The 27792-nt window shown below is 35.2% G+C and overlaps 1 protein-coding gene across 2 annotated transcripts in view; it reads left to right on the plus strand.

The window, feature by feature from the left end:
* LPGAT1 (lysophosphatidylglycerol acyltransferase 1) overlaps nt 1–27792 on the plus strand; it is a 124239-nt gene that overhangs the window by 40009 nt on the left and 56438 nt on the right. For both annotated transcript variants that reach the window (XM_021007849.2, XM_021007848.2), the window contains exons 4-6: nt 6767–6885; nt 15633–15728; nt 19591–19864. In XM_021007849.2, the coding sequence (XP_020863508.1) occupies nt 6767–6885; nt 15633–15728; nt 19591–19864 (489 nt within the window). The remainder of the gene's footprint in view (nt 1–6766; nt 6886–15632; nt 15729–19590; nt 19865–27792) is intronic.

Below are 27792 nucleotides of genomic sequence, written 5' to 3' on the forward strand. Positions count from 1 at the left end.
CTGCGTTCTCTTTTGCAACATTGCTAATATGGAAATACGTTTTGTATGAACTACACGTGTATAATTTGTATCAAAGGGCTTGTTGTCTGAAGGAGAAGAAGGTGAGGGACGAGAGTGAATTTGGAACCCAAAAATTATTTTTAAAAAGAATGTTAAAATTTGTTTTTACATGTAATTGGGAAAAAATAAAAATAAAATATTTTTTGAAAAGGTAAAAGGAGATGATATTGCCTCACGCTTGAATTGCCACAGTATACACTTGGTTTTGTCCAGCGGCACTTTCTGTCATCTTAACTGCCATTTCTACTCATTAAGCATGTTAGAGTACAAATGTTGTATTTCCCTTACCATTCATGAACATACATATTGATAGAAACTTTGATAAATTTGTTCCAGTTTCCTTTTCTTTTTTCTGCCAGATCCATCTGTGAGTATTAATTGGTTTTTTGCTTTTCAGTGTGAGTGGGATTGAGACCACCTACCCAAATAAAAATTCAGACGTTGTGATAATACTTGTATTCTTTTGTTACTGTCCTCTGTAGTGTTTTACAAATATAATTTGATTCAAATGCAACCTTTGGCTTTTATTTCTCTCCCCTCAGGTGAAGTGTTTGCTGGCCAAAGCAGTTTTGTAGCTGTTAAAATTTCATAGGAAGTAATGGTAATCATGGTTGATACCTTCACTTTTTTTCCATTTTGTTTTTGGTAATAATGGATTGTTTGAATATGTCAGATTGGAACTACTGCAGTTGTTTGCAGTGTCATTTTCTTAGTATTTCTTCTAAATTGATGTTGATTTTGAACTTTGTTCTAACTAGTAGATGGTCTGACTGCCTGTAGTTAATAATGGTAAGATGCCTACATCAGTAAACAATCATTTCCTCTCTACTAGGATGTCATCAACTTTGGGTTTTATGACAGTTATTCATTGGTTTCCATGTGAGTTCCTCCTCATTCTCTTCTGGAAGAAATTATTCATGACTGATAGAATTGGGTTTTCTGAGTAGTCTGCAGCAGTGTTCTCCTCCACGTTGGAGTCCAGGGCCCCCTGGGGGTAGGGTCATGGCTTAACACCAAAGGATATATGATAACTGATCTTAGGATTTATTTCCTACACACTGCATTTATTTCCCAACACACCCACTCTGCCCCATCTGTCTGCTGTGCAAGCTCCCAAGCCTCTTCCCTTCTGAGCTAGGCTTTGGCCGGTACTATCAGAAAAGTACCATTCTCATTCTCTAGTTCACCTGTTGACAGTGACAAGTAGCCCTGAGTCAATAAGCTCTGTGGTCTGGGAAGGTGACCAGTAAGATACCCCTCCTCCCTTTTCATTTTTGGTAGGACAATGTTTCTTACAAGATGACCATGGTTGTGACTTGCATGTCAGATCTCATTATGTTATCTTTTCTTCCAGACTTTCCAATTTCTGTTCTGGGCTTCCATCTTTCCATTTGCCCTGGTTTACAACCCTAGCATCATATTCTCCCTCCTCTTGCTCTCCTCTTGCTCACCCTAAATATCTAGTCAGTTGCTAATCTTGTAATTTCTCCTTTCTTAACATTTTTTTGCATTTCTCCTTTTTTTTTTGCTCACTACTGTCATATGACCCCTTGCCTGACTATTAAGTCTTTCAATCACCATTCTTATCTCAAGTCTTTCTAATCTGTTCTCCAAACAACTGCCAAAAGGTTTTCCTAAAGTGCAGATCTGACCATGTCAATCTTTTTACTCAATAAATTTCGGTAGTTCTCTACTGAACTACTATATGAGCATTAAATATTCTTCATGTTGATCTTTCTAAAATTTCACTTTTTTATGCTTTATAATTACATAATTAGTATAGTAGTATGTATAAATGTACATATGTTGGAAGTATGCATTCAAGAATGTTTTACTGATAAGGGTGTCTGATCACAGAGTTTTGGAGACCAGTGCCTTATAAAAATCTTTCATTTCTTAAACCTGACCCACATTTTCTTGCCATCCTTCTTCATCTCTTCACCTTTGCAGGAAAGTCACCAAATATCAGAGTTTACATTGACTTGATTTGGAAGATCTTGTCTAGTTCTTTGTAGAATTTTTCTTTGTTCCTTAGCTGCAGTTGTTGGTATATAAGTTTCAGTTATCTTCCTGGTAATCTTTGACTAATGTTTGAGTATCTTGCCACCTACAGATTATTTGGTGGTACAGATTTCTATTGATTTATCACTGCCATGAGCTGGTTGGTTGTTGTCCTTCATTCTCCAAGAGGGTCAAAAGGACATCATTATGTTAGAGTCAGGTTACAGTGTGTCTGACGGGCTGATCAGACCAATACGAGCTCAGAATGCTCTACCACAAGTCAGGCACATGTAATCCACATGGACATTTGGAGTGGAGTCTACAAATTTGCCCATGTCATGTTTCTTTTGAGCAAGTTCAATTTTCCGTTTTGCTCATAGAGCACAGCACCACAAGCACTGCATGATGAAATGACTGAGGGTTCCATAAAATGATATCACTGCCTTTAGGCACACGTTGATATCAACTCTGCCTCATGGGGTCCTGAGGTTTCTGTGGAAGAGTCTGAAAACCACTCATTTAAACTGTGTATCCTTTGTGTAGTGTAGTGGAAACCTCAGGGTTCTTGGTCAGGAGCTATGGCTTTGAGGCCCAGCTTCCTTGCACTTAACTGGTGTGTAATCTTGGTCAAATCATTTCATCTCCTTCTGAGTCTGTTTCTTTATTTGTGAAATGGGGATAATACTTAATACTGCCTGCTTTAGAGTATTGTGAGACAAACATTTTGTAAATTTAAAAATATTAGCTAAATGTGTCACTATTATTACTACTAATTGTAGAACATTTTCTAATTAAAACCCAGTGGGAACTTTTAAATTTACTTTTTAACCCTGCCTATTATGTTAAGCATTTATAAAAATGACCTATTCTAGGAAATTTAAACTCAGCAGTGACAATTCTGACACACTTTGGTGAATGGAGAAGATGAAAGATTATGTTTCTTTGGTTGATCTATATCGCAACTACAAACTATAGTTCTACCCCCAAATAGCAGAAGTCTTGTTCTGTTGTCACATGATCTAAGCCTAAGCTGTTTTTAGTTTGTTGAGGAAGTACAGTATAGTATGATAGCATAAGCTTTCCTACCTTTATCTTTCCCTCCCCTTAACATATGGCTCCTTACCTTTAGCTTGGGAAGATTGGCCAGGCTGAAGGCCTTCTACAAACAGATGACTGTTTTATCATTAGCCGCCTAAGCAAATGGACTTCAAGGTCTTTGTAAGAATTTTAAAGAAACTGAGTAAGTTTTATAGAACATAGAGATAAGAATGCTTAGTTTAAATTACTACTCTAAGGGTTACTATTTCATAGGCCAACCTTTTATAAAAGGAAGAGTAGACTTAGTAGAATTGGATTTATGTTGATTTTCCCCTTTGTAAAATGTTTTATTATCTTGATACTTAAAGATTATTTTGTGATATGCATTTCTTTGGTACATTTTCATTTTAGTGAATAAAACCCATACTCCAAAATTTGAAAATTTATTTATGGTTTTAAAAGTAACCTTTGCTTGATGGGGTTATAAGGGTGGAGTTGAATGAGAAGAGTGTTGAGTATTTGAGTTGCTAATGATAGATCTATGATTTCATCATTGTGGGGGAATTTGTGGAGTGGAAACATCTCTTCATCAATGCAGATCAGCCAGCTTATCAGCAATTTCTCGTCATAGGGAATTGCCTGGGGGTACTAAGTGATTTTCCCAAGGTCACTCAACCAGTATATGTCAGAGGCAAATAATTGAATAAAAATAGATTAATTTTTTTGTTTATGTTATGAGAAATTTTATGTCAATTGCCTGTGGTTGAAAAACAGGGGATTTTGTGAAATGAAAAAAAAAGTAGACTATTAGAATAATTTTTGTTGTTCAGCTGAATTAACAAAATTTTATTTAAATTCTTCAAATGTTTGGCTACTGATACATATTTTTTTTGTCCAGGCATCTTACTGAAGTGTAAAATATTAAGTTAATATTTATATGTTATATTGCTTTTGTACAGTGGACATTTTGGAGATCAATAAACTTGAGACAGTGCTAGAAGATTCTCAGTCTTTTTTTGAAAATAACCTGTTTTTCAAGTCCCATTGTGTTAAGTTCACTGGAGAAAGCAGGGTGTTTGGTAGTTAGTAAAATGGGTACATGAGTTAAACACAAAGGGTAAGTAGCATCATAAACATGGCAGAGGAGCCATGAAATTATTACTTGTTAGATCTATGAGTGGGGAAAAGTTCACAACCAAACAAGAGATAGAGAAGAACACAGAATGTAAAGGGGACAGTGTTGATTACATAAAATTAAAAATTTTTACATAAACAAAACTAATGCAGCTAAAAGTAGAAGAGAAGCAGGTAAAGGGGGGGGGAATCTCTGCAGTAAGTTTCCCTAATAAAGGATTCATTTCTAAGATATATAGGGAATGGAGTCAAATTTATAAGAATGAGCTGTTCCTTTCTTGATAAATGGCCAAAGAATATGAATAGGCAACTTTCAGAGGAAGAAATCCAAGCGATCAATAGCCATATGAAATAATGCACTGAATCACTAGTAATTAAAGAAATACAAATTAAAACAACTTTGAAGTTCCACTCACATCTATCAGATTGGCAAAGTTGGCGGAAAAAGGAAAATGACAAATGATAAGGGGGCTGTGGGAAAGCAAGTATATTAATGCACCATTAGTAGAGCTGTGAACTTGTCCAGCTATTCTAAAAAGTAGGTTCCAAAGTGGATTGAGGCAAGGTAGTATAATAAATGTGAAAATTTGTAAATATACATAGTATTGAATAATATTTGTTAAAAATTGTATAAGAGGGGCAGCTGGATGGCGCAGTAGATAGAGCACCAGCCCTGAAGTCAGGAGGACCTGAGTTCAAATTCGGCCTTAGACCAAACACTTGACACTTTCTAGCTGTGTGACCTTGGGCATGTCACTTAACCCCAACTGCCTTAAAAAACAAACAAACAAGCAGTGTTAGAGATAACAGGTAGAGTGAGTAGGAAAAGGGCTCCTGGATTTTTGCTGCAGACTAAAACACGTGAGATTTTAATTTAGAAGGAAAATCAGAGGATTTTTTTCCCATTACTTTTCATTCCATTTAGTTGGAATGCAGCAAATGAAAACATATTTGACATTATATTTCCTTTAGCATATGACACTGTCCAATAACATGCTGTAAACTGAGTTAGGAAAGCCTTTTGAGGAGACATTTTCCCGAACAAATGATTGATTATCTCCCAATTTGAGAGAGGAATTTGTGGCTCCATATATTTGAAAGATAACTTCTAACATATAGCTAAATCTTTTTTTTTGGGGGGTTGTCAGGCAGTTGGGGTTAAGTAACTTGCCCAAGATCACACAGCTGGTGCCAAGTGTCTGAGGTCAGTTTTGAACTCAGGTCCTCCTGACTCCAGTGCTGGAGCTCTATGTACTCAGTTACCTAGCTGCCCCCCCCTTTTTTTTCATACAGCTAAATCTTTTAGCACTCTGAAGAGATATTAGTTTTATATTTTTTGACTTGCAAACCATAAAACCATCCTCATATTTATATTTATTTAATATTTATTGGTTTTGAGCTAATATTATCATTATTTTGATATATTCTTGAGTGGAATGTTGGGAAACCTTTTATACCTTTACTTATTTTGTCCTTTTAAAAATTTAAGGAAATTTTGAAAGTTAGCATAAATTTCAATTTTGAATAAAAAAATGAGAGGAGCCTCATGCTCATTACTTTGGGGAATATAAGGAAAAATTGAGACAATGTCTGTATATTTGAAAATTAACTAATAATGCAAAGCAATACATGTGTACCACATGACTGTTATAGACAGCTGATTCATCCAAAAGAGTAAAACACTACTTCCAGCTATTAAGCTTCACATAAGAAGTGAAATTTAATTGGGCTTTAAAGGAAGAATTTTTATAAATCAAAACATGTCACTTGATAATTTTCCTTTTCTCTTCATATTTCTGTTCCTTCTTGACTTTTGCAGAAAAGCAGTACAAATGTACAGTTTGAAATTTGCCTATCAGTTATATTGCAAAATAACTACTCCCTACTTTATAATTTAGTAAAGTTGTTTATAGTAATGTTTTTTTAAAAAAAAAACGGGTGACTTTCATTATCAAATAGAATATATATTTCTAATAGGCTTAGTTGGAAACTTTTGGGATGAAAGAGGTAAAGTTGTTGGTCAAGGCTGTGTCATTCCTTCTAATTGCCCTTGGAATTTAGTGCTCTTTCAGAATTTGTATATATATTTAAAATGGCTTCCAGTAGAATTAAACTATGGTATATTTTGTCCCTAGAAACAGTCACTTAATATGTATTACACATTAGTTTGAAAAATCTTTAAATTCAAGTCTTCAGGGTTTAAAAGTGAAACAGTGCCTTGCCATATCAGTTCTATTCAAAATTCTGGGACATAAATTTGCATGAAATGAGGAGATAGCTACATTAAGATTAAAATAGTTAATTTTATATATGCCTGTGTTTTTGGTAAAAGGCCCTTCCTTATGTATATTCTGGGCTTTAAAAAATGTTATGTCAGTTTTCTAATTTTGTAGAAAAAACTTTTCTAATCTGTTTGGTATACAAATAAAGTGATATGCCATAATTTAATCTGTGGTATATCATATGCATACTACTTAAAGATTTTTAGCATAAAGTCTTCAAATGAAAGCTTTGAAACTTTTTATTCTTACAGTAATGGAGTGGGGTGAAGATATTAAAGCAATTTCAGAAGATGAAGCTCTGATGTTGGTGAACCATCAAGCAACAGGAGATGTGTGCACGTTAATGATGTGCCTACAGGACAAAGGAATGGTAGGTTATCTCTAGGTTACAAAAGTCTAATTAGAAAATATAAACACAACTTAATTTGCTACATTATAAATGATGAGAGTCTGTTCCCTTTTTTGTTATAAAAAGGGTCAGATAGGAATTATTATAAGTATGTGACTAGAATTTTCACTAGTTGCTAAGAATTTAAACATTGCTCTTTTCTCAGATTTAAAAAGTCCCCAGGTTGGTCAAGGGATATTAAGTTTAAGGGTGAATTGAACAACTAATTGAGAGAGAAAAACTTGTGAAGTAAATGATGATATCATTTAAGAAAACGGATTAGTATTAGACATTGGATTCTTAAGAAACTATCTAATCATATAAAAGTAGAACTATTTTAAGAAGACGTTAAATACACCCGTCTCTTTCACTGTTGCTAGTGCTACAGCTGTTATATTGCTTTTACTTAATGTACTTTGATAAATCTGTCCAATTTGTATGCTTATTTCAGTGAAGAGAAATTCAGTCCATATCATCAAAGGACTCATTGTTTAATGAAGGGAAAGTTAAAGTAGTTATGTGTATGGATATACCAAATAGGAGAAACCAACTATATAAACAATAATAAAGTGAATATTTGGCCCAATAAAAGAATATCAGTCAATAAAGAGACATAGAAGGAACTACTAAATGTGAATCACTGTGCTAGGTGCTGTCAGGAAGACAAAGACATAGTTTCTTCCCTCAAAGAACAAGACATAAACATGAAAAACTAAATGCCATCATAAGTTGAGTAACATGACCACCATAGATGAGGTGGCACAAGTCATTACAATATAAATGATGATGGCTCATATGGACAAGAGCTGTACATTCAGACAGGAATGAAATTTTTGTCAGCTAGATTGGCTTAAGAAAGCTTCGAAGAAGAGAACTTTGAGTGATGGCTAGAATTTGGTTAAGTGGAATGGAACTGAGATTATGTTGAGGAGAGTGAATCATAAAAGCAAAAAAGCATGAATATGGCGTGTTCCGATAGGAGCAAGCAGACGACAATAGGAACAAACAACAACGGTTACATGTTGACAAATGAACCCTAATTGCAAATGAAACGGGAGAAGTTAGGGGACAAGATTACAGAGGCCCTTGAATGCAAGGCTGGAGATTTTGAACTTTTTTTGTTGAAGAAGTAGAAAACCATTAAAGGTTTTTGAACAGGGAAATAACATGTTCACAACTCCATTTTGAGATTAATCTGATGATTGTGTGTCACGTAAATGGGAGTAGTAAAGATATGTACTGGAGAGAGGGAGCTCACTTAGAAGGATAAAGCAGTAGGTGAGGTGGTGAGGGCCTAAACCAGAATGGTAGCAGTAGAAATGGGAGGAAGCAAAAGATGTGAGAGACATCATAATGAGTCAACAGGACGAATTAGCTATAAGTGATCAAGGGAGGGAAAGAACACTAAAATCATAGATTTGGACCTGGCAGGGACATTAGTGGTTATCTAGTCCAACCCCTTCATACTACAGAACATTCCAAGCTTTCAATCTAGAGTTGCTAGCAGTACTGTCGATAGAAATTCAAAATTAGGAAGAGCTGATGATGAATTAGAAGTCATGATTGTACACCTTGAAATAATAGTAAAGATAGCTGACATTTACATGGTATTTAAATTGGATACACCTGATCTGATTTAGAATAACCAGGACGTACTTATAGACAATGAAATGAAATCAAAAGAGTACATTTAAAACTTTCAGTCTTGGAGTATGTACTTTCCCCTATGCAAAAAATTCCGTAAGTCTTTATTTAGCCCTAGAAACCTTTCTCTTAAGTTCAAAACGTGTATTTTTCAGCTGCATATTAGTTATCTCCAAGTAGATGTCCTTCTAACACGTCAAACTCAACACAGCCAAACTGGCTTTGTCTTCATCCAAAAACCTGGCTGACTTAGGTCTTTTAGTGGTACCATTTCAGACAGCCAGATTTAGAGCCTTCAGATACCTTACTATCCTCTTCCAATTGTGTTGTTATTGTGCCAGCTTTATTGAGGAGGTAACAGACTTGCAGAATTATGTTAAGTAACTGACTCAGAGCCACTCTACAGGTAGTAGGATTGGGATCCTGGCCAGCCTGACTCCAGTTACTTTAACCACTTCAGCGCCTGTCACCTCTAGCAGGGAAGATGAGAGGTCAAGTCTGTTCATCCAGCATTTATCGAATGCCTATTATGTGCCAGGCAGTATGCTAAGCTCTGGGGGAAGAAAGACAAAAACAGTCTTTACTCTCAAGGAACCCAGAGCCTGACAGTCACATACAACTAACTGTATACATCAAGATAGATATAGGAAAAATTTCAGGTAATCAAAGAAGGTACTCCCTAGCATTGAGGGGATCAAGAAAGGCTTCTTTCAGAAGATGGGGTTTTGTCTGAGATTTGAAAGAAGCCAGGAGGTAGAGATAAGAAAGGATTCAGTTTACTCGTCTACAAACTGAATCTCTGAAGTACGAAGTACCTTTCTCAAGATCATACAGATGGTGAAAGGGCAGAAGTTAGATTCCAATCCAAGTTGCAGCTGATGGCTAAGTGGTTAGAGCACTGTGCTGGAGTTAGGAAGACCTGAGCTCAAATCCTGAATCAGATACTTAGTAGTTTCATGACTGTGGGCAAGTCACTTCACCCCTGTTTGCCTCAGTTTACTCACCTGTAAAAATAGGGATAATAATATCACTTACTTGTCAGAGTTGTTGTAGGATCCAATGAGATAATATTTGTAAAGCCCTTAGCACAGTGCCTGGTGCTCAGTAGGTACTATATAAACGCCGACTGTCATTATTTAATCCAGGTTTTTTGTCCCCAAATCCAGCATTCTTTGCATTGTACTATTCTACCTTCCAGCTACTAGTTTCTCCTTGTTAAATTTATTCCATAAACTGTTGGCCAATTAATCTTTTTAGTGTAGAGCTGTGGTAAATGTCACTGTTCATTTAAAAAACTTTGGGTAACTCAGTATTGCTTACAGAGTCCAAACTCCTTAGTTTCACATTTCCCTATCTGTAAATGGGGAGACATGCATGTATTATTACTTTACTCAGCTTTTGTGATGAAAATACTTTGTAAACTTTAAAGTATTATATGAATGTATTCTTAGCATTATTATTTATTATCATTCAAGGGCCTCTGTAATCTTGCCCCAGCTTAACTTTTTCAGGTTTACTTCTCTCAGCTTCCTTTCATGTACCTTATGTTCAGATTAAAATGGGCTATTTTACATCTTCCAAGTATACCTCACTCTTTCTCATTTCTGTGCCTCTTCATGATGTATGCTATCTCCTTTGTGTCTCCTTGTTGAAATCCTACGTCTCCCTCTTCTCCCCAAGTCATTTGAACTATAACACAGTAATTTTACATTTGCTTATACCACTTTACCTTGTTATACATAGTATACCTCTCTTATTAAATTATAAGCTTCGTGAGGACAAGTGACTTATACATAACAGCTACTAAAATGTATAGTGAATGTTTATTATATTTGCATTATAGAATAGATTCTGAAAAGAAATAGCTATTTAGAAACAAATTTGCTAAAATATGAGAGATTGTCATGGAATAGATGTACATTTGGAATTAAAATAACTGTTTCCTACCCACTTGATATATGGTATTGAGTTGTATTAAAAGCTGGTTTATTCAGCTTTTTATGAACTGGAAATCTCTGTTAGCTAGAACTTTGGTACTTAGAAGTATAATAATTTGACATTAATAATTATTTTCTGGAGATATTGCAAGAAAGCTCTGAAAGTGTTTTCTGAAGCATCGAGAAATGATTTAATTATATTGAATATTCCTTAATATTTAATTGCATTCTCATTCTTTTAAAGTGATTAATGTATATGCCATATGTAGTAAGTACAAATTAGTAGATTGGTTTTACCAGAATACTCAAACTCAACCACTCTAGGGAAGATAAAATTTGCTATAGAAAGATTAATTTCTTCCAGATTCTTTTGCCTAGGAGCATTTTTCTTTTATGTTTCCATTAAGTTATATCCAACATTGTTATGTAAGTTCCCCTACAATCATTTAACTTGAAAACAGGAAGAATGGATTATCTTAATCTAAAAAGTGTGATCAGTGAATATTTGAGTGATGGCATTGCAATCTTTATCTCCAAGAATAAGCACAAACATAAAAATAAACATCTACTTCAGGACAAGTATTAATTTATACTGAGAAAGTAGTTGAGTCTATTTTAAAAAATTTTCACTGCCAGTCTTCATGATCAGTAAATTGGAATTTGATTTATTTAAACAGATTTGTATATAAAATTTGAAATCATGAAACTTTTGGGAACTTTGCTTGCAGTAACTTTTGGAGTCCATCTCATTGGTAAATTAATACCTTTAATTTCAAAGGGAGAAAGATAGTAATTGAGTTCATCATTCACTCTGCTTTAGAGATTTTATGTCTAATGACACTATTAGGTTTTTAATTAAGAAGTTGAATTATAGTACAGTTACATAATTTTGAGTTCAACCATAAGACTTGATTGACAGCTTTATAATACTTTGATCCAAAAAGTAAAGGGAATTAGAGGACTTAGGCCAGAGCTTACTTTAAACAACTTTTTGATTATAAATGTGCTCCCCCCAAATGGCAAGATGCCTTTGTTAATCATTTCATCTGGGGTTTTGCTGATGCTAGGCACTGTGGTAAGTGCAGGGGATACAAAAAAAAAAAGGCAAAAACACAAGTCTCTGTTCTCTAATAGCTCTGAATCTAATGGGGGAGGCAATATGTAGATACTTTCCTACATAAAAAGAGGTTTTCCCACTATAAAGGGAAGTTAATCTTGGGAGGGCAAAAGGGAGGTTCTCACTGGGTAAAGAGGAGGTGAAGGGCTTCTTAGAGAAGGTGATATTTGAGGTGAGCCTTGAAGGAGGCCAGTTCCTTTGTTTGCCTGGCCACTTACTACAAGTTCTTTACTCTTGGGACTCTACTTGTCTAAATCAGGTTTTTTTGTTTGTTTAAATTATTAGTTAAAAGTAGGGTGGTGATGATTAGAGACGTTTTCTTATTGTGTAACATATTGCTCTTTGGAATGGGTTGGGAACAAAAAGTGAAGAAAAAGCTTTTAATTAACCTACACAGAAGCCGTAGGCATATCATATTGCTAATACTTTCCTCAAGAAAACTCAGGAACACCAGATAATATAACAGCAAATGAAACTCAACAAAAATGAAATCAAACAGTCCTAGAAATAGTTGCATGTGGAAATGTAAATGGCACTGAGAAAACAAAGATGGGATAAGCAGCTGGACTAGAATGGATATACATGAAGCAGATCTGTGCTAGAGGTGAGACCATTTTGAGATCATTGAAAAATGGAAAACTCAAGGTGAGAAAAACAAACACAAGGGATTGCAGTTGAAAACATCACCACCAACAAAGACAGCCGAGACAGTATCAATAACAAACAAACCATATTCTCACTTTTTCATCTCTACAAAGTTAGTCTGAGAATAATCTACATATACATCAAGCACATGCTTGATAAAGGTATGAAAAGGGAACAGGCAATCTTTTGCAAATGGTATGCTACAACAGACGGCATCTTATTGTCAGCTAATTGTCCTGAAGGTATATAGAATGCAAGATCTTACTGAGCTTATTTTTGGTTGAAGATGTCTCCTAAGCATTTGTTAATATCAGGCAAGATTCCCTAGACTATGTTAACAATAAAAATAACTTTCTTCAGTCATTTGATTACTAATATCAAGTGAGGCATAAAAAAGGGAAGTGTTTGCTCATCAAAGGTGTTTGCAACTTTCCCAGAGGATATTAAGTGTAGAATTTAAATTAAAGAGGTCTTCTGTAGATATAGAAGTCCTCCTGATTCTGCTATTTGGGTATGACATTGTGCTGATTTTAAAACATTATAGAGTATCTAAATGACATCTATAATTATTCAAGAGTTCAACCTAATTAAGAAATTCATGTGGGTAAAGAATGCTTTATTGTCCAGTCTGTGATATGCAGTTCAATGAACAAACCACAGAACTGGTCCATCATATATCTCGGACAGACACTGGAAAAAGACAATGACCATGTACAATGACCGGGACCCAGAATTGAATAAGAGAAAAGTGAGCTAAATTTTCTTTTTGAAAGTATGTTAAGAGGGACAGCTAGGTGATGCAGTGGATAGAGCACCGGCTCTGGAGTCAGGAGGACCTGAGTTCAAATCCAATCTCAGACCAGACACTTGACACTTACTAGCTTTGTGACCCTGGGCAAGTCACTTAACCCCAGTTGCCTCACCAGAAAAGAAAAAAGAACATATAGTAAACTCTTTTTTCAAAACAAAGCCTTGACTTTTTAACAATAGTATTCTTCAGGTGGTGATATATGACTACCAGTCATGGAATATCATAGTCTCTGAAGCATGAAAGTTGAGGAGCCTACAAAATGCAATGAGAAAGTTCATGGGGGGCATGAGCAGGCTACAATATATTACAAAAAAAGAAATTTTACAAAAGTGGCATGTTGGATGTTACTAGAGAAATTCATGACCTCAAAAAGATGGGTTGGTAATGTAGAAAGTATTAAGCAATAGATGACTCATTTTATTGTTATCCTTGTCTTACCAAAAGAGCATACTGAAGGCCCCCAACATGTTAAATGGACCCCTGTGGATTTACAGGAGAAAAGTCATACAAGATGAGTGATAGCACCCACATTGCTAAGGTCACTAAGTCATTAAAGTATCTAAGAAGGGAGTGTTTATAGTCACATGGCTTCAATATATTAAAAATACTAAAACTGAAATTGGGTTATATTTTAGTAGTCACTTCCTCTCATTTCCAGGCCTTACAAATGGTAAAAATTACCTCTTTTACTTTTTTTCTTGTATGTCTTGATGGTTGGATTCATGTGAAAAACTTCTGTTGGCTAATAAAATTTTTGGCTGCTTTTGCAAAACTACCTTTAAAGACCATGCTTGAAAAGTAATTAGAGCTGTCTTTTTAAACCTTAAAAAAAAATTATGATTTCAGGATTAGCTACCTGAAGCCCTCCTACATGCATGCTGTGATAAAGGAAGAGAAGGACTGTTGGCTAAAAATGAATTCTCTTGACTGTGATAGCTAAATTGTTGTTCACTTGTCAGTACAAATCCAAATAAGTAAGGAGAATATCCCATTTGAAGTTGCCTACTTATGGCCTCAATTTGGTTATAAACAAGTAGCCTGATGAACCTTGTACAAAAAAAATCCTTGTAAATTATTTGGAAATATCTTTTCAGGGGGTAAACAAAATAGTTTATAAATATCTGAATTTAGCTCATTGATACTCTCCAATATAATTTAACTATAAGCTATTACTGACCATTAAATATTAAAAGTTCTAAAATTTGGTGTGAGAGCAAATACTGTTTGAGGATAGTGAATGAATTTAACAGTGAGTGAAAGCTAACAAGCTCTGAATTCTGTCTTAGGGTTATAGCCACACTTAAGGCTAAACCAAGAAGAACTCATTACCTCAGCAGAGGTAATTCATTAATTAGTAAATTCATTAAGTTTCTGTTTATATTTTATTCTCAGTTCATGTCTTTGCCTTAAAGTTTTCCATCTTAATAGTTATTAACCCATATTAGTGATTGATAATGTGTTAGAATTTTGTATTCTTCCAGTGACCAGGAAAGTAAATTTTTTTTCTAAGTTGTGCTCAAGGTTGATGAAATAGGGGCCTTATGGTACTATTTAATTGCTCTTACTAATGCAATTTATAAATAGAATTCTGTTTCACAAGCTTATACGTGATTTTTGCTTGTTGGACTTTATCTCCTGACCTTTAGTTATAGCACTGATACATTTTACAATATCATAATACTTTGGCAAAATGCTAGGCACTTAAACTTTTCCCTTTATCATTTTAGGGAATTTACAAACATTTTTGGTTATAAAATATTGAAGCTTTAAAGAATTTTTAGCTAATTTAAATTTTAATTTGACTAATTTTACTATTGCCATTTTTAGAGCAGAATATTTTGAGGTCCATAGAATTTGGGAACTTTTAATCCCAAAGAAGCAGAGAAATTGTATCTTGGTCATAACAGTATATATAATAATAGCAAGGACTAAGAGTTCATTGTTACGAACAAAGAACTGTGCAAAAAATCTAGAGTTCTGGGGCCCTAAGTCCCAGATCTATGCTTAGACCTTTTTTTTTTTAATCTCTAGAACTATCAATAGTCTTCTAATCATTCAATCATTTAACCTGCAAGGATTTAAGTGCCTACTATTTGCCAGGTACTCTGCCAAGCACTGAAAATACAAAGACAAAAACCAAACAGTCCCTGCTCTCCAAGAACTTGTGTTTTATTGGGGAAGACAGTATTTACACACACAACTGTATGAAATAATAGAAGTAGTAGACAGGGAGGCATGAGCCCAGCTTTGAAGGAAACTAGGGTTTGGTTGGTTGGTTGTTTGTTTTTTACAAAGTGGAAATAAGGAGGGAGTGCATTCCAGGGTTGGATGAAATCCTGTACAAATGATGGAATGTCTTGTCTGGAGAAACAGCAAGGCCCATTTGGCTGGATTGTAGAGTGTGTGAAGGGGAATAATATATAATAAGCATGGAAAGGGAGGTTTGAGCCAGTTTGCAAAGGGCTCTAAAGATTTCTTATGGATATAGCCTGAGGCTTTTTTCCCCAAGCCTGAGCCAAGTTAAGTCAGGTTCCATTTACCCAAGATTTAACTGCTTCTTTTCTAAACATTTCAGGTTGTTGCTCAGATGATGTGGTTGATGGATCACATATTTAAGTATACAAACTTTGGCATTGTTTCTCTAATTCATGGAGATTTCTTTATAAGACAGGTAAGTAATGGAGTTTTTGTTTTTGTCTTGCTTTGCCACTGGATTGATCAGTGAATTGAAATGTAATTATACTAGTGCCAAATGTAGCAGTTACAGGAAGTGCCCAGCCAGCTTACAGGTCTCAGGAAGCTTCATTCCGGATTTCCTGTGTTCCCAAGACATTTTTAACCCTGGAGTATAAGAAATAGCCAATTTCTGCCTCCTCCTGCCATTCAAGGATCACAAGATAAGGCAACCACTACCGCTTTCACCTCCTAAGCTCAGGTATAAGATTCCCTAGGGTGTGCTGCTGGTGAAATGTTTCATATTCTTATAAGTGGTTGACTTGAAAGGGTGGATGGAATTTATCATGTATAATATCTTATCCAGCAGCCTCTGTCTTCTGTAGAAACTGCAAATGAGTAAATGGGAGTCTTCAAACCCAACAAAAATAGCTGTACCGAAGTTCACTCTGAGAGCAGTAAACACACTCCCTTCATTCATTCTCAGGCTTAAAGCGTATCAGTCAAGAAGCATTTGTTAAGTGTCTAACATGTGCCCCAGGTGCTTTGCTAGGTGCTGGGCATAGAAAGATAAAAAGTGGTAGTCTCAAGGAACTTACATTCTGTTATATTTGACTTTATCTTACATGTGATATTCAGCCTTCAGACTTTTCTTTATTACTTTTGATTCTGTCTTGCAGTTATAACCAGAGAGCAGGAAAGGAAATGACAAAATTTTGGAAGTACTTTGTAAAACTTGAGTCCAAAGTATACATGACTAGTTGACGTTTGTTATTAGGAGTAGGGTGGAGACCACCAGACTCTCTAAGTAGAAAATCTAGGTAGCTGTGGAAGCAAGTTGCAAACACACTGGCCATTGGCGTCATTTACTGAGAAGGTAGCAATACCAGTAGTAGATTCTAAGAAAATCCCACTATTGTGAAATCCTGCCGAAGTAAAATTTGACTGAGGTACTGTCAGTGACTGTTCTTCATTATATTCTTTTGCCTAATATCACTCAGGATTAACTTGTAGCGGAAAATATCCCTATATACATTTCAGTGGTCCCCGAAGCAATTATTGAAGGGGAACATGTGTAAGTGTTGGTTTTTGACTGAACCACCAACTAGAATAGCACAGTACCACTATCTGGAGGATTCAGTGAAACATGTCTCAATGAATCTTGAGTATATTGTTGCATTATCACACAGTTCAGTGATTGCTTATCATAATCATAACCATGAATCTTTAAGAAGGGTTAAATTTTGTCAAATATATTCTAACTAAAACATAGGGGCATTTTAGGGATGTTTCTACTGCAAGTGGGTAAAATATAAAGCATTTCATTGCTTAAAGTGCTAGATTTCAATTATCTGGACAGTTTACCTTTTCAAAATCCCACATTCACCCAACAGTGCTAGATAAAATGAGGCATTATTATAGCTGTTGGCATTTGCTGTGTTGAAATATGCATGAAGTTTTCTAACTAAGGTAATAATATTAAAAGAAAATAACTTTGTAGGATCTCTTAGCTACTCCTTGTTACCATTATTTACAACAGATTGCAAAATGGATTTTTAAAAATTAATACTTTGCAAATGACAATGAAAGCCAAGTAATTAGTGTTATAGTTTAAAGTGTCCCACTTCTCTAAAATAATTATAATAACCTGCATTTATTTGATGCTTTAAGGTTTGCAAAGTGCTATGCATATGTTAACTCATTTTATGCTTATAACAATTTGAGGAGATGCTATTTTTACCTCCACTTTACAAAACTGAGGCATGGAGATGATTTGCCCGAGATCACTTTACTAGGAAGTATCTAAGCCAGGATTTAAACTCAGGTCTTCCTGACTCCATGTCCTTTACTCTCTCCACTTCACCACTTAACTACTTATAAAATATAGTCTTTGCATGTGTTGATGTGTGTTTTATAATTTGAGGGAATATGTTCCAGGTAGTACTCCTATGGGTAGAAAGAATAGTTTAATGTATATACTGTGCAAAAAAAAAATCTGGATTCTAATAGACCCCTACCTTGGGAAGAGATGGGGATACAAGACATGTGTAGCATAGTGAGAACAGGTAAGTACTGAGAGAGCAGCGATGGATATCTAGTCTCTGTTAATCCTGAAGTATGTAACTCTCCTAAGCATAGCCAATGAGAGGGGAGCTGGGGAGGTATGAAAGGATTGGAGCAAAAACTGATCTTCAGTCCATAACGGAACTTCATCGTGTGCTCTACAATTTCAGAGAGCCATGGAGATTCTCATGGTCTGAAGTCTCAATATAAATCTAGGATAGTAGATGAAAGAAAAAGTATAACCATCAAAGGCTGAGCCAGCTGCTACAGTTTAGGGTAATTTTTCTCAATCCATAAGGAAATGAGTAGATGGGGTTGAAGACAAGAAAAAGCACTTCCAAGGAACAGAGCACTAAGATCTCCAAAAGGAGGTTGAGCCCATTGGTGGATGATAAATTAGAAGGCCAGGAAGCATCTTTCTTGTTTAGGAGCCAAGAGGTGGGAAAGGAAGAGAATTTCTTTAGGTTCTAGGCCAAGGAGTTTACACTGAGATAACTATATATCTGAAGCCTATGAGATTCAAAAGGGGATGTAGGAGATCACCGTAGAGAATGAGTGTTGTATTCAAAGACCCAAAATTCCCAGATGTAGGGGTTGAGTTAAGTAGTTTGGGAAGGTTTGAATATCAGTATCCTTACTAAAATGAAATCTACCCATTTGTAAAAATTGGGTTTAGAAAAGCAGATCAAAGGGAGTGAGGGAATATGATTGAGATTGCACAAGTTCCTAAGAAAAAACACTATCATCTGCTAGTGTCCTACACTGTGTATACCTTCTGCTTTGTTTATATTTGTTTTTAAAGCTGTTTAATCTTTGTTAAAGAAAAAAAAGTTATACTTGAACGCTGGTCTCCCAGTTAGCAATCAGAAGTAGGAATAATAAAAGTTCTTTTTTGGCCTTGTAAAAGTTCAAGGAGAAATTAAAGGCCACCCCAAAGAGAGTAGAGGTTAGGGTTTAAGGAGTTACTTAATTAAGCAGGCAGAAGCAGAAATCTCAAGAGATGGTGGTTCTTTGTTGCCTGTGGGTTTCAGTCCCTTTTCAGAATAACTAAGGCATTGGTTGTTATATAATAATATTTAGTATAAAAATAATGTATGTAATATGTAATAATAAAAGCTAAAATTTACATATGGCGCTTTAAGGTTTCCAAAGTGTTTTACAAATATTATCTCATTTGATCTTTACATCATCCCTGGGAGATAGGTGCTATTATTTCCCCCTTTTTCCAGATGAGGAAACTGAGGCTGAGAGCAGTTAAGGGACTTAATCAGGGTTAAATAGCTAGTAAATGTCTGAGGTAGGATTCAAACTCATTTCTTCCTGAATCCAAGTTCAGTGTTCTATCCGCTGCAGTACCTAGCTGCTTGTTGACTTGACCTTGTTTAAATAGAAACTAAAAATTATATGGAAAACATCTGTAAATTTTTTTTAATAAACTGCCAGGAAAAGTTGACTATCTGTCTTGAATTAAAGATAAATTTCTTTTTATGAGAACTGAAAATAAAGTTATTCTTGAGACCTCCTAGAAAAAGTTAAACTAAAAAGAATTAGTTATATTTATGTGGGAAATCTGTCTGAAACAAAAATATTGAAATAGGAGTTTTGCAGTTTTCTGTAATTTAACTTTTTGCACCTATTTTCCTCTGGAGGTGGGAGGGAGTATAGGACTGGTGATTTCTTTTTAACCTTGAAATAGCTCCATATAAACTAAGTTGAACTTAATCCCTCTGTGTGTGTGTGTGTGTGTGTGTGTGTGTGTGTGTGTGTGTGTGTGTGTGTTTGTCTGTGCCCTCCAGGGAAAATCTCATCGTGACCAGCAGCTTGTTCTTCTTAAGAAGCACCTAAAAAATTGTTACAGGAGCCGGGATCGAAAGTGGATTGTTCTGTTTCCAGAAGGTGGCTTCCTCAGGAAGAGACGAGAAACAAGTCAGGCATTTGCCAAGAAAAATAATTTGCCATTCCTTGCACATGTCACCCTGCCGAGGCTTGGGGCAACACAAATTATTCTGAGTGAACTTGTAGCACGACAAGAAAATGGAACCCCAGCAGGTGGAGATGCTAGGGTGTTAGGTATGATATTTTTTTTCTTTGTGGAAGAGCTGTTGTTATTGTTGTTGTTCATTCATTCAGTTGTGTCCTACTTTTCATGACCCCCTTTGGGGTTTTCTTGACAGAGATACTGGAGTGGTTTGCTATTTCTTTCTCCATATCATTTGACAGATGAGGAAACTGAGGCAAACAGGGTTAAGTGACTTGCTCAGACACAGCTAGTGTCTGAGGCCAGATTTGAACTCAGGAAGATTCCAGGCCTAGTGCTCTATACACTGCTGCCCAGGAGGGCTATAAGATTTTTCTTATTGGAAATTCCACAGGGTGGCAATATTCATTTTTAAATTTTACTTTTTTTTTTTTAATCAAAGGGAACTAGTATTTTGGGAGGAATGATAATGGGTTTATTCTCTGCTCACAAGTATATTATTATGTTTTTATGGTTCTATTTATCTGTTGTAGTTATTGAGAAATTTGTTCATAGCATTATTCTAGCTGCTTGCATAAGCATAGTTTAATAGTATAAAACTTGGAGAGGGGTTTTCATATCATTCAGTTTTTATTTATGTAGAGTTATGAACTGTTAGCTAATTGTGCCCTGATAGCTTAGCATATACTCTTACAATTTGTCACCCAATATACCTCACCTGAAAGGGGAGATGTTATTCAGTAGTTTTAATACACGTCTTTTAATTAAGCTATATCATGAACCAGAATTGTTCTGTCTTAAGTTGTGAATTCCTCACAGTAAGTGGAGAAATGTTAACTTTGAAGTGTATCTAAGCATCATGTGACATTGGCCGGGCTCCTCTTTTGTATATCCATTGAGTCAGTGCTCTACCAGATATCTCATTTAATTTTGTGATTTTTACACATTTTAATGCTACTCTCTTAGAACAATAAGCTAGCAATAGGTGAATAGAGGATTTTGGCTTTTAAAAGTAAATAAACACTATACAGGATAGATTTGTATAATCACTAAATTTTGATCCATGAAATGTCTTTATTCCTTATGTTTTTCTTGTGACTTTCATTTTTATTTTCAGCTATTAGCCTTTCCAAATGAATATTGTAGCCCCAGATTATTTTATAATGTCCATATACTTCTATAATTCCTCATATACTATCACAAGATATAATAAGTCCTACTCTCTAGGCTCTCTGTGATATGGTCTTTACCCGATGTTCACAAAGTTTATGCTAGCTGAGTACAGTCTTTTGCAGAAAGAAAGAAACCAGAAAGGTTTCAAGGACAGGTTTGGTGATGTTTGTTATCCAAGGACTCTCTTAGCAAAGTTCAGAGAGGGTTATCACTCAGTTGGTTTTACGGTGACAGACTTTTTAGCCACAACAACTCAATTATCTACTAAGTTGTAGAGAGTTGCAGTCAGTATTGGTAGAGGGAGTAATCATACTGACAAAATCAATAATTACTGAAGTATTAAATATAAGTTAATGTTTTATGTGAATATTTGTCTTGTTTTTCCTTTTAAAAAAATAGAAAAAGGCTTATATTCAGGAATCATATTGTTTTAAGTTACTATTTTGGTTAAAAATAATAGAACAAATCAAGGATTTGATATTATAGGAAATGAAATATGACCTATAATTGAACCTGAAAGAATGAGATCCTATCTTTAAAAAAAAAAGGTCTATTTTAAGCAAAAGTTTGATTGCCTTAGAATTCCACAACTTTTGTTTTCATATGACATTAATTTTGTTTTAAACCTCTCTCCTCTACCCCTATTCAGTAAGTTTTCCCTTTAGCAAAGATGAAAAAAAGTTTATCAAAATCAAGCCATCAGCTTGATGTTACTGCCTATTCAATATTTCTAACTCATAATCTGCAACCTCCAGTTAAGAATACATTTTGTCATCTGTCTCCTGGGGCCAGATTTTAAATAAGTATTTAAAAATGAATGAAATAGGATAAGATTTTCAGATTATTACATGTGGGTGGGTAATAAAGCTAGGTTCTTTTTATTTTCTCTCTTTTTTTTTTCTGTTGCAGCCACCATGACTAAGTCAATATTTGCCTCTGAGCAGCTTTATCTGCACCCTATTTATTTGACAATTCAGCTGTAGATATGAATTTTGCCCACTTTCATGTGATTCACTCAGGGGACTGGCTTTTCAGCAATCTGAGAGATCTGTAAGATTATGGATCATTGGAACATCTCTCTAAGAAATAAGTGGCCAGGGGTGACTTAGAGGCATCATTCTCGGCTGAAGTTTTTCAAGGCAAGGAAACCATGACTAGTGACATTTCAGATTAGTTTTGAATAAGGATTATAGCATACTTTTTTCTTTTATTTTTCTCAACAAATATTTTTTCTTTAGTATACTAATTTTTAATGTTTTTCTCACCACTTTCTCTGCAACTACCACACATAGGCCCAAGCCTCTTAATCCAAGAATACACATTTATATCTTACATGGTGGTAATTAAAAATGTCATTGTTAATGAGGACAATCTCAATCCTCCAGAAACCATGATACAATATCGTAACTTTAGCTGGAAGAGACCTTGTAAGTCATCCTGTACAACCCCTTCGTTTTATAGCCAAAGAAATGGAGGCCAACAAAGGCTAAGTGACTTTTCCAGAGTCACACAGGTAGTAAAGTGAGAGTCAGAATTTGAACCAAGGCCCTCTGATTCTAAATCCAATGCCCTTTCCAGCTGATACCATGCCATCTGAATGTGGCATGTTTGAAGTTGATCCTTATTCTTTTAAAATAGGAACTTCCAAGCAAATTAAGACTTTCATAGTTTATTACTTATTATAGATTTTGTTCAATATTAGTTACCCTTGATCTAGTTATTCTTGATACTAAATACAGATATTGATTGATACTAATTACACAACTTCAGATCGAGATTTGTTATTATAAATACTTCCTCTGTCAGTGATGATGGAGCTACTATATTTGAACTTTTAACATCACAGTCTGCTATCTACATGAAGAAGTAGAAGGAACGCTAAAGGTGGAGAAAGCACAAAGATTAGACTGCAAGCATGATCTGTGTTGAAGATGACACAAGTCTGAGAGCATCATTGAATTGATTCTCAAGACATTTGTGAGAGAGGTGGATATCAAACACTTGGGGGGGAAATCACATTTTTATTATTAAACAAAAGATACTTGGAAAAATTATCAATAATCACTAACCCAAATTATTTCTTTCTCATTTCTACAAAATATTTGAAAATAAAAATATACATATATGTGTGTTTGTGTATATGTTGTGTATGCATATATATGTATATGTACATATATATGCATTGAGAGCATCCTTGATTAAAATGTGAGAAAGAATAAGGCAAAATTTCACAAATTATATTCTACAGCTTACCACATCTTTAAACTCATGTTTAGGATGTTAAAGGATGTTTAAAAAAAGTCCCCATTGTGGTAACTGTTTTGTTTTGTTGGTAATGGTTATAAAAAATTGTATTTTGCTTAGTGGAATAAAATGTCATCTTTAAGTCTCTACTCCAAAATGTTCTCATCCATATATACGTAATAATGCAAGAATCCTTAGAACATGTAATAACAGAAATAACTCTTTGATCTAATTATTAATACCAAGTGAGACATAAAGCAAAGAGATCAGTGCTTCACAAAGAAATTTGCTCTGTTATGGAAGTTGTCCACTTCAGAGTCCAAATGGAAGAGGGTCTCACTGTAATTAGAAAAGTTCTCTAGATTCTCCTGTTTGGATATGTCTATGTTCATTGCATCAATCATTAGAATATTTCAAAGCCTCCTAAATGGGGTCAAGAGCTCAGTCCCTATCTCTACGTTTTAAAACAAGAGTAGATGAAGAATACCTTGTATGAGTATGATATAAAGTTGGAAGAATAACCCACAGAGCTGGTCTATCAGGACATATATTTTGGAAAGACACTGCAAATGGACGACAAGCTGACCTCAGAACCAAATAAGAGGAGAGTGAGCTACATTGTCTTTTTTTAAATGACAGTTCTTTTAATCATCCAAGAATTTCTCTGAAACAAAGGTCCATCTTGTTTAACATCAGTCAGTATTTTTTAGGTGATTACCAGTCATGGAATACCATGGTCTCTAAAGATTTAAATTCAAGAATCACGTGAAGGTCCTTGGATAGACGTGTGATAATATTATAGTTACACATTACAAGTGAAGAATTGTGCAGGAAAAGCAGTATAAAAATGTTATTAGAAAAAGGGATAATCACGAAAAAAATGGGCTGTTTATAGAAAGAGAAATAACAAGATACAGCCCATGTGCTTCTTTGACACCTACACAATTTCATGTGGTCTAGAAGAATGCCTCTAGCCTATTTAATGTACATCATATCATATATCAATAGGAAGACATAGACAAGAGTTCCACGGGTTGGTAATACATGAATAGGCTGCAAAATGCCCTGTTGGAGGGACCACACACACAGATAAGATCATAAATGTGTCAGTTGGTGACCTTGTGTAAGTCATTTGACCTTGTTGGATCTCAGTTTTCCTCTTTTGTTAAATGAAGAATTTGGACTACTCTTAGGTCTCTTTCAGCTCTGAAACCTAGAAATAGGTGATCTCTTAAAGTTTCTACTAGCTGAGATTCTATAATCTTGCTGCATAAAGTAAGCACTTATTGTTTGAATGAATGAATGAATTTACCTTTTGTTCTCCTCTTCATTCTCACAGAATCTACTCTAGTCCAAGCATGCTTTACTCTTCCTTGGTCTGTTACAATAACCTGCTAATAGGTCTTCCTGTTTCCAATCTCTCCTGTCTTTCCATACCATCTTCCACACTTATGCCAGAATGCTAGTACTACACCACAAATCAAACAGTATCATTCCCTTATTCAAACATCTTTAGTAACTCATAGTTGTCCCAGATAACTTTGATTCAACAAGCATTTATTGAGAACCTATTATGTTATATTATAAAGTATTTATATTACATATAATTATAGATTATATATATGTGTATATATAATAAAGCAATGGCATAGTTCTTGGGGATTGAAAAACAAAACTCTTTGTCCTTAAGGGACCTAACTTCTACTAGGGGAAATGAAAAATACACGGATAAGTATAAAATATTTATAAAGTAAATACAATGTAACTTTGGTGGGGTATAGTGGAAGAACTATCTGGAGCCATCAGGAAAGACCTCTTGTAGATGCTGAGTCTTGAAGATTCCAAAGGCTTCAAGGGGCCCAGGTAAGGAGGACAAGCATTTTAAGCAAAAGGTTATGGGGAGGAGGAAATCATCTATATAAAGGTATAGAGTCAGGAAATGCAATCTTAATTATGGGAAACAGCAAGTAGAGCAGTTTGACTGAGTGTAGAGTGGGTGAAGGGAATGGAGATAATAGATTTAGGAGTCACTTGCTAATATGATAATTGAAGACATGGGAATAAATGAAGGGAGGGAGCAAAGAAGTTAAGAGAATGAAAGAATGTATTCAAATGCCTGTGCTTAGGAGGTAGAAGGAGAATGGTTATTCAGTGAAGGGACACCAAGAAAAGTTTGTCAAAAAGATGGGAAGTGGAGATGTATGCAATTTATTATTATGGAAGACAAGATGAAAATCTCAAAAAGGTAAGAGCTTGTAGTAGTATCAAATACTGTAAAAGAGATCAAGAAGGCTGATAATTGGGGAAAAAAAGCCACTGTGTGGCATGGGTCAGAGGTTAGAAGTGAAGAATTTAATCTCAAGTCCTTTTCAGCTCCAAAATTCTATAACAAAATTAAATACTTTTTTTGTGGGGTTGGAATTGAAAGTAAAAGTTTTTTGCCACTCAGATATGGAATGGCCAGGAAGAGCTCTCACGTCATCATGTATTCATTTCAAGAACGGATTTTGGGTTGGTGTGAACTTGAAGGAGTTGATGGTAGGCATTCAACTTGAAATTAGAGTGGTACAATCTGGATTTTGAGCCTAAGAATAATCAAGTTAGGGAAGGAAAGAAAAGTTTGTTGTTGTCAGTGGTTTTTTAGCCATGTCTAACTCTTTGTGACCCTGTTTGGGGTTTTATCAGCAAAGGTACTGGAGTGGTTTGCCATTTCCTTCTCCAGTTCATTTTACAGATGAGGAGCTGAGGCAAACAGAGTTAAGTGACTTGCCCAGGGTCACACAGCTAGTAAGTATCTGAGGCCACATTTGAACTTAGAAGGATGAGTCTTCCTGACTCCAGGCCCAGCACTCTATCTACTTTGCCACGTAGCTGCCCTGGAAAGAAAAGTAGACTGGAATAAAAACTTGGAAACTTGGTTCATGGAGCAAAAATAGTGACTATAGGCTTAAAGGAAGGAGCAAAATAATCAGCAAATAAGATAGCTCTGACAAGTAGGGATGAGTGGGAGCAGAACTGGTGCTTGAAGGTGAGTTTAGTGAAGAGATCACCAGGGCCTGCAGAAATTGTCATTGGATGAAGATAAGAAGGGATAGAACACTGAGGTAACGTAGGAAGAACTATCAGTTTTGCCAGTGGATGTGCACAAGACACCTTTGGAAAAAATAGACAGTATACTTGGCTTTAGCTGCAAGTGTTTGACTTCCATGTGTCATAAATTCAATAAATTTGAAGTTCATGGTTACCAAAAAGTATGAGCTAGCCACAAGAGATGATATCTAACATTTTCCCTTTCTATTGTTTCTGACGAGGTTCTTGGCTACTAGACTGCTCTATTAATTCCTGTTTTATAAAAGAAAAAAATGGAAAGAGTCTTTTATTAGAAAATGAATGTTCTGAATAGCTTGAGTGCTAGAGAGAAGTTACAGCAATGTTAGCCAAGCCAAAGCTTGGAAGTTTTACAAGTCTTGAACTAAGGAATCTGGCTAATCCTTTAATAGATCCATTCAGCCATATACTGTGGGATTCTAAATCCTAAAGGTAAATCCATAATGTGGATTTTAATTTGAAGGAAAGGGTACCTGATATACCTAATGAAGTGGCTTTTGATTAAAAATTCTCATGATGCCTGGTTATTTCTCCCAAAATAAAATCGTTTTTATCCCATTTGTCTCCATTAAAGAGTTGTAATATTTTAGAAAGGCAATTAAAAATCCTAAAAAGTTATGTTATAGACAAGTCTTACCTCATAACTTTAGAGAAGCCCATTACTTTTTCTTTTCTTCCTTCCTTTCTTTTCCTTCCTTTCTTCCTTCTTCCCTTTCTACCTCCTTCCCATCCTTCCTTCTGTGTGTGTTATCTTCAGTCCTTTTTTTGGGAGGGGGAAAGAAAGTAGTGGGCTTACACAGAATTTAAATGTTCTGTAAGAACAGAGACCATGGTGTCTTGTATTTAATAGCATACAAGTACTTGTGGCACACAGTGATCCCTCAATCTTAAATACTGTCTGATTAATATGAACACATGGGTTTTCAAGTTTGTTGTTTGTTTAACAAGCTCAAAAAAGCCCAAGGGCATCCTAGATGAGGGCATAAGGGCACTAATACTTTTAAATGGGTGACATCTTTGTTCCCAATTGACTGAAAAAATACAAAATTCTATTGTATTTGTTGATTATGAAAAAGCATTTGATTCAGTAGAGCACTACCTTAAAAGCTCTCTTCAAGAGGTCTCCATCATCCATATAGCAAATTCATAGAAAATTTCTTGAAAGACATAACAAATAACCATGTTCAGTGGCATTCTGATTATAAAACATCTGGCAAGGCATAAAATGGGTAAAAGTAATCATGTAATTTTAAGGTGTTGCAAGTTTCCAAAACAGACATCTACATTGAACATAATAATAAAATAGCTTATAAGCTAAATGCAATTTTTTTTTGTTTGTTTATCCATGCTATTATTTAAGATTTGAGTTCTTGGGGCGGCTTGGTGGTGCAGTGGATAGAGCACCAGCCCTGAAGTCAGGAGGACCCGAGTTCAAATCTGCCCTCAGACCAAACACTTGACTCTTACTAGCTGTGTGACCCTGGGCAAGTCACTT

The sequence above is a fragment of the Phascolarctos cinereus genome, unplaced genomic scaffold (assembly GCF_003287225.1).
Source record: "Phascolarctos cinereus isolate Bilbo 61053 unplaced genomic scaffold, phaCin_HiC Scaffold_5;HRSCAF=322, whole genome shotgun sequence".
Lineage (NCBI taxonomy): Eukaryota > Metazoa > Chordata > Mammalia > Diprotodontia > Phascolarctidae > Phascolarctos > Phascolarctos cinereus.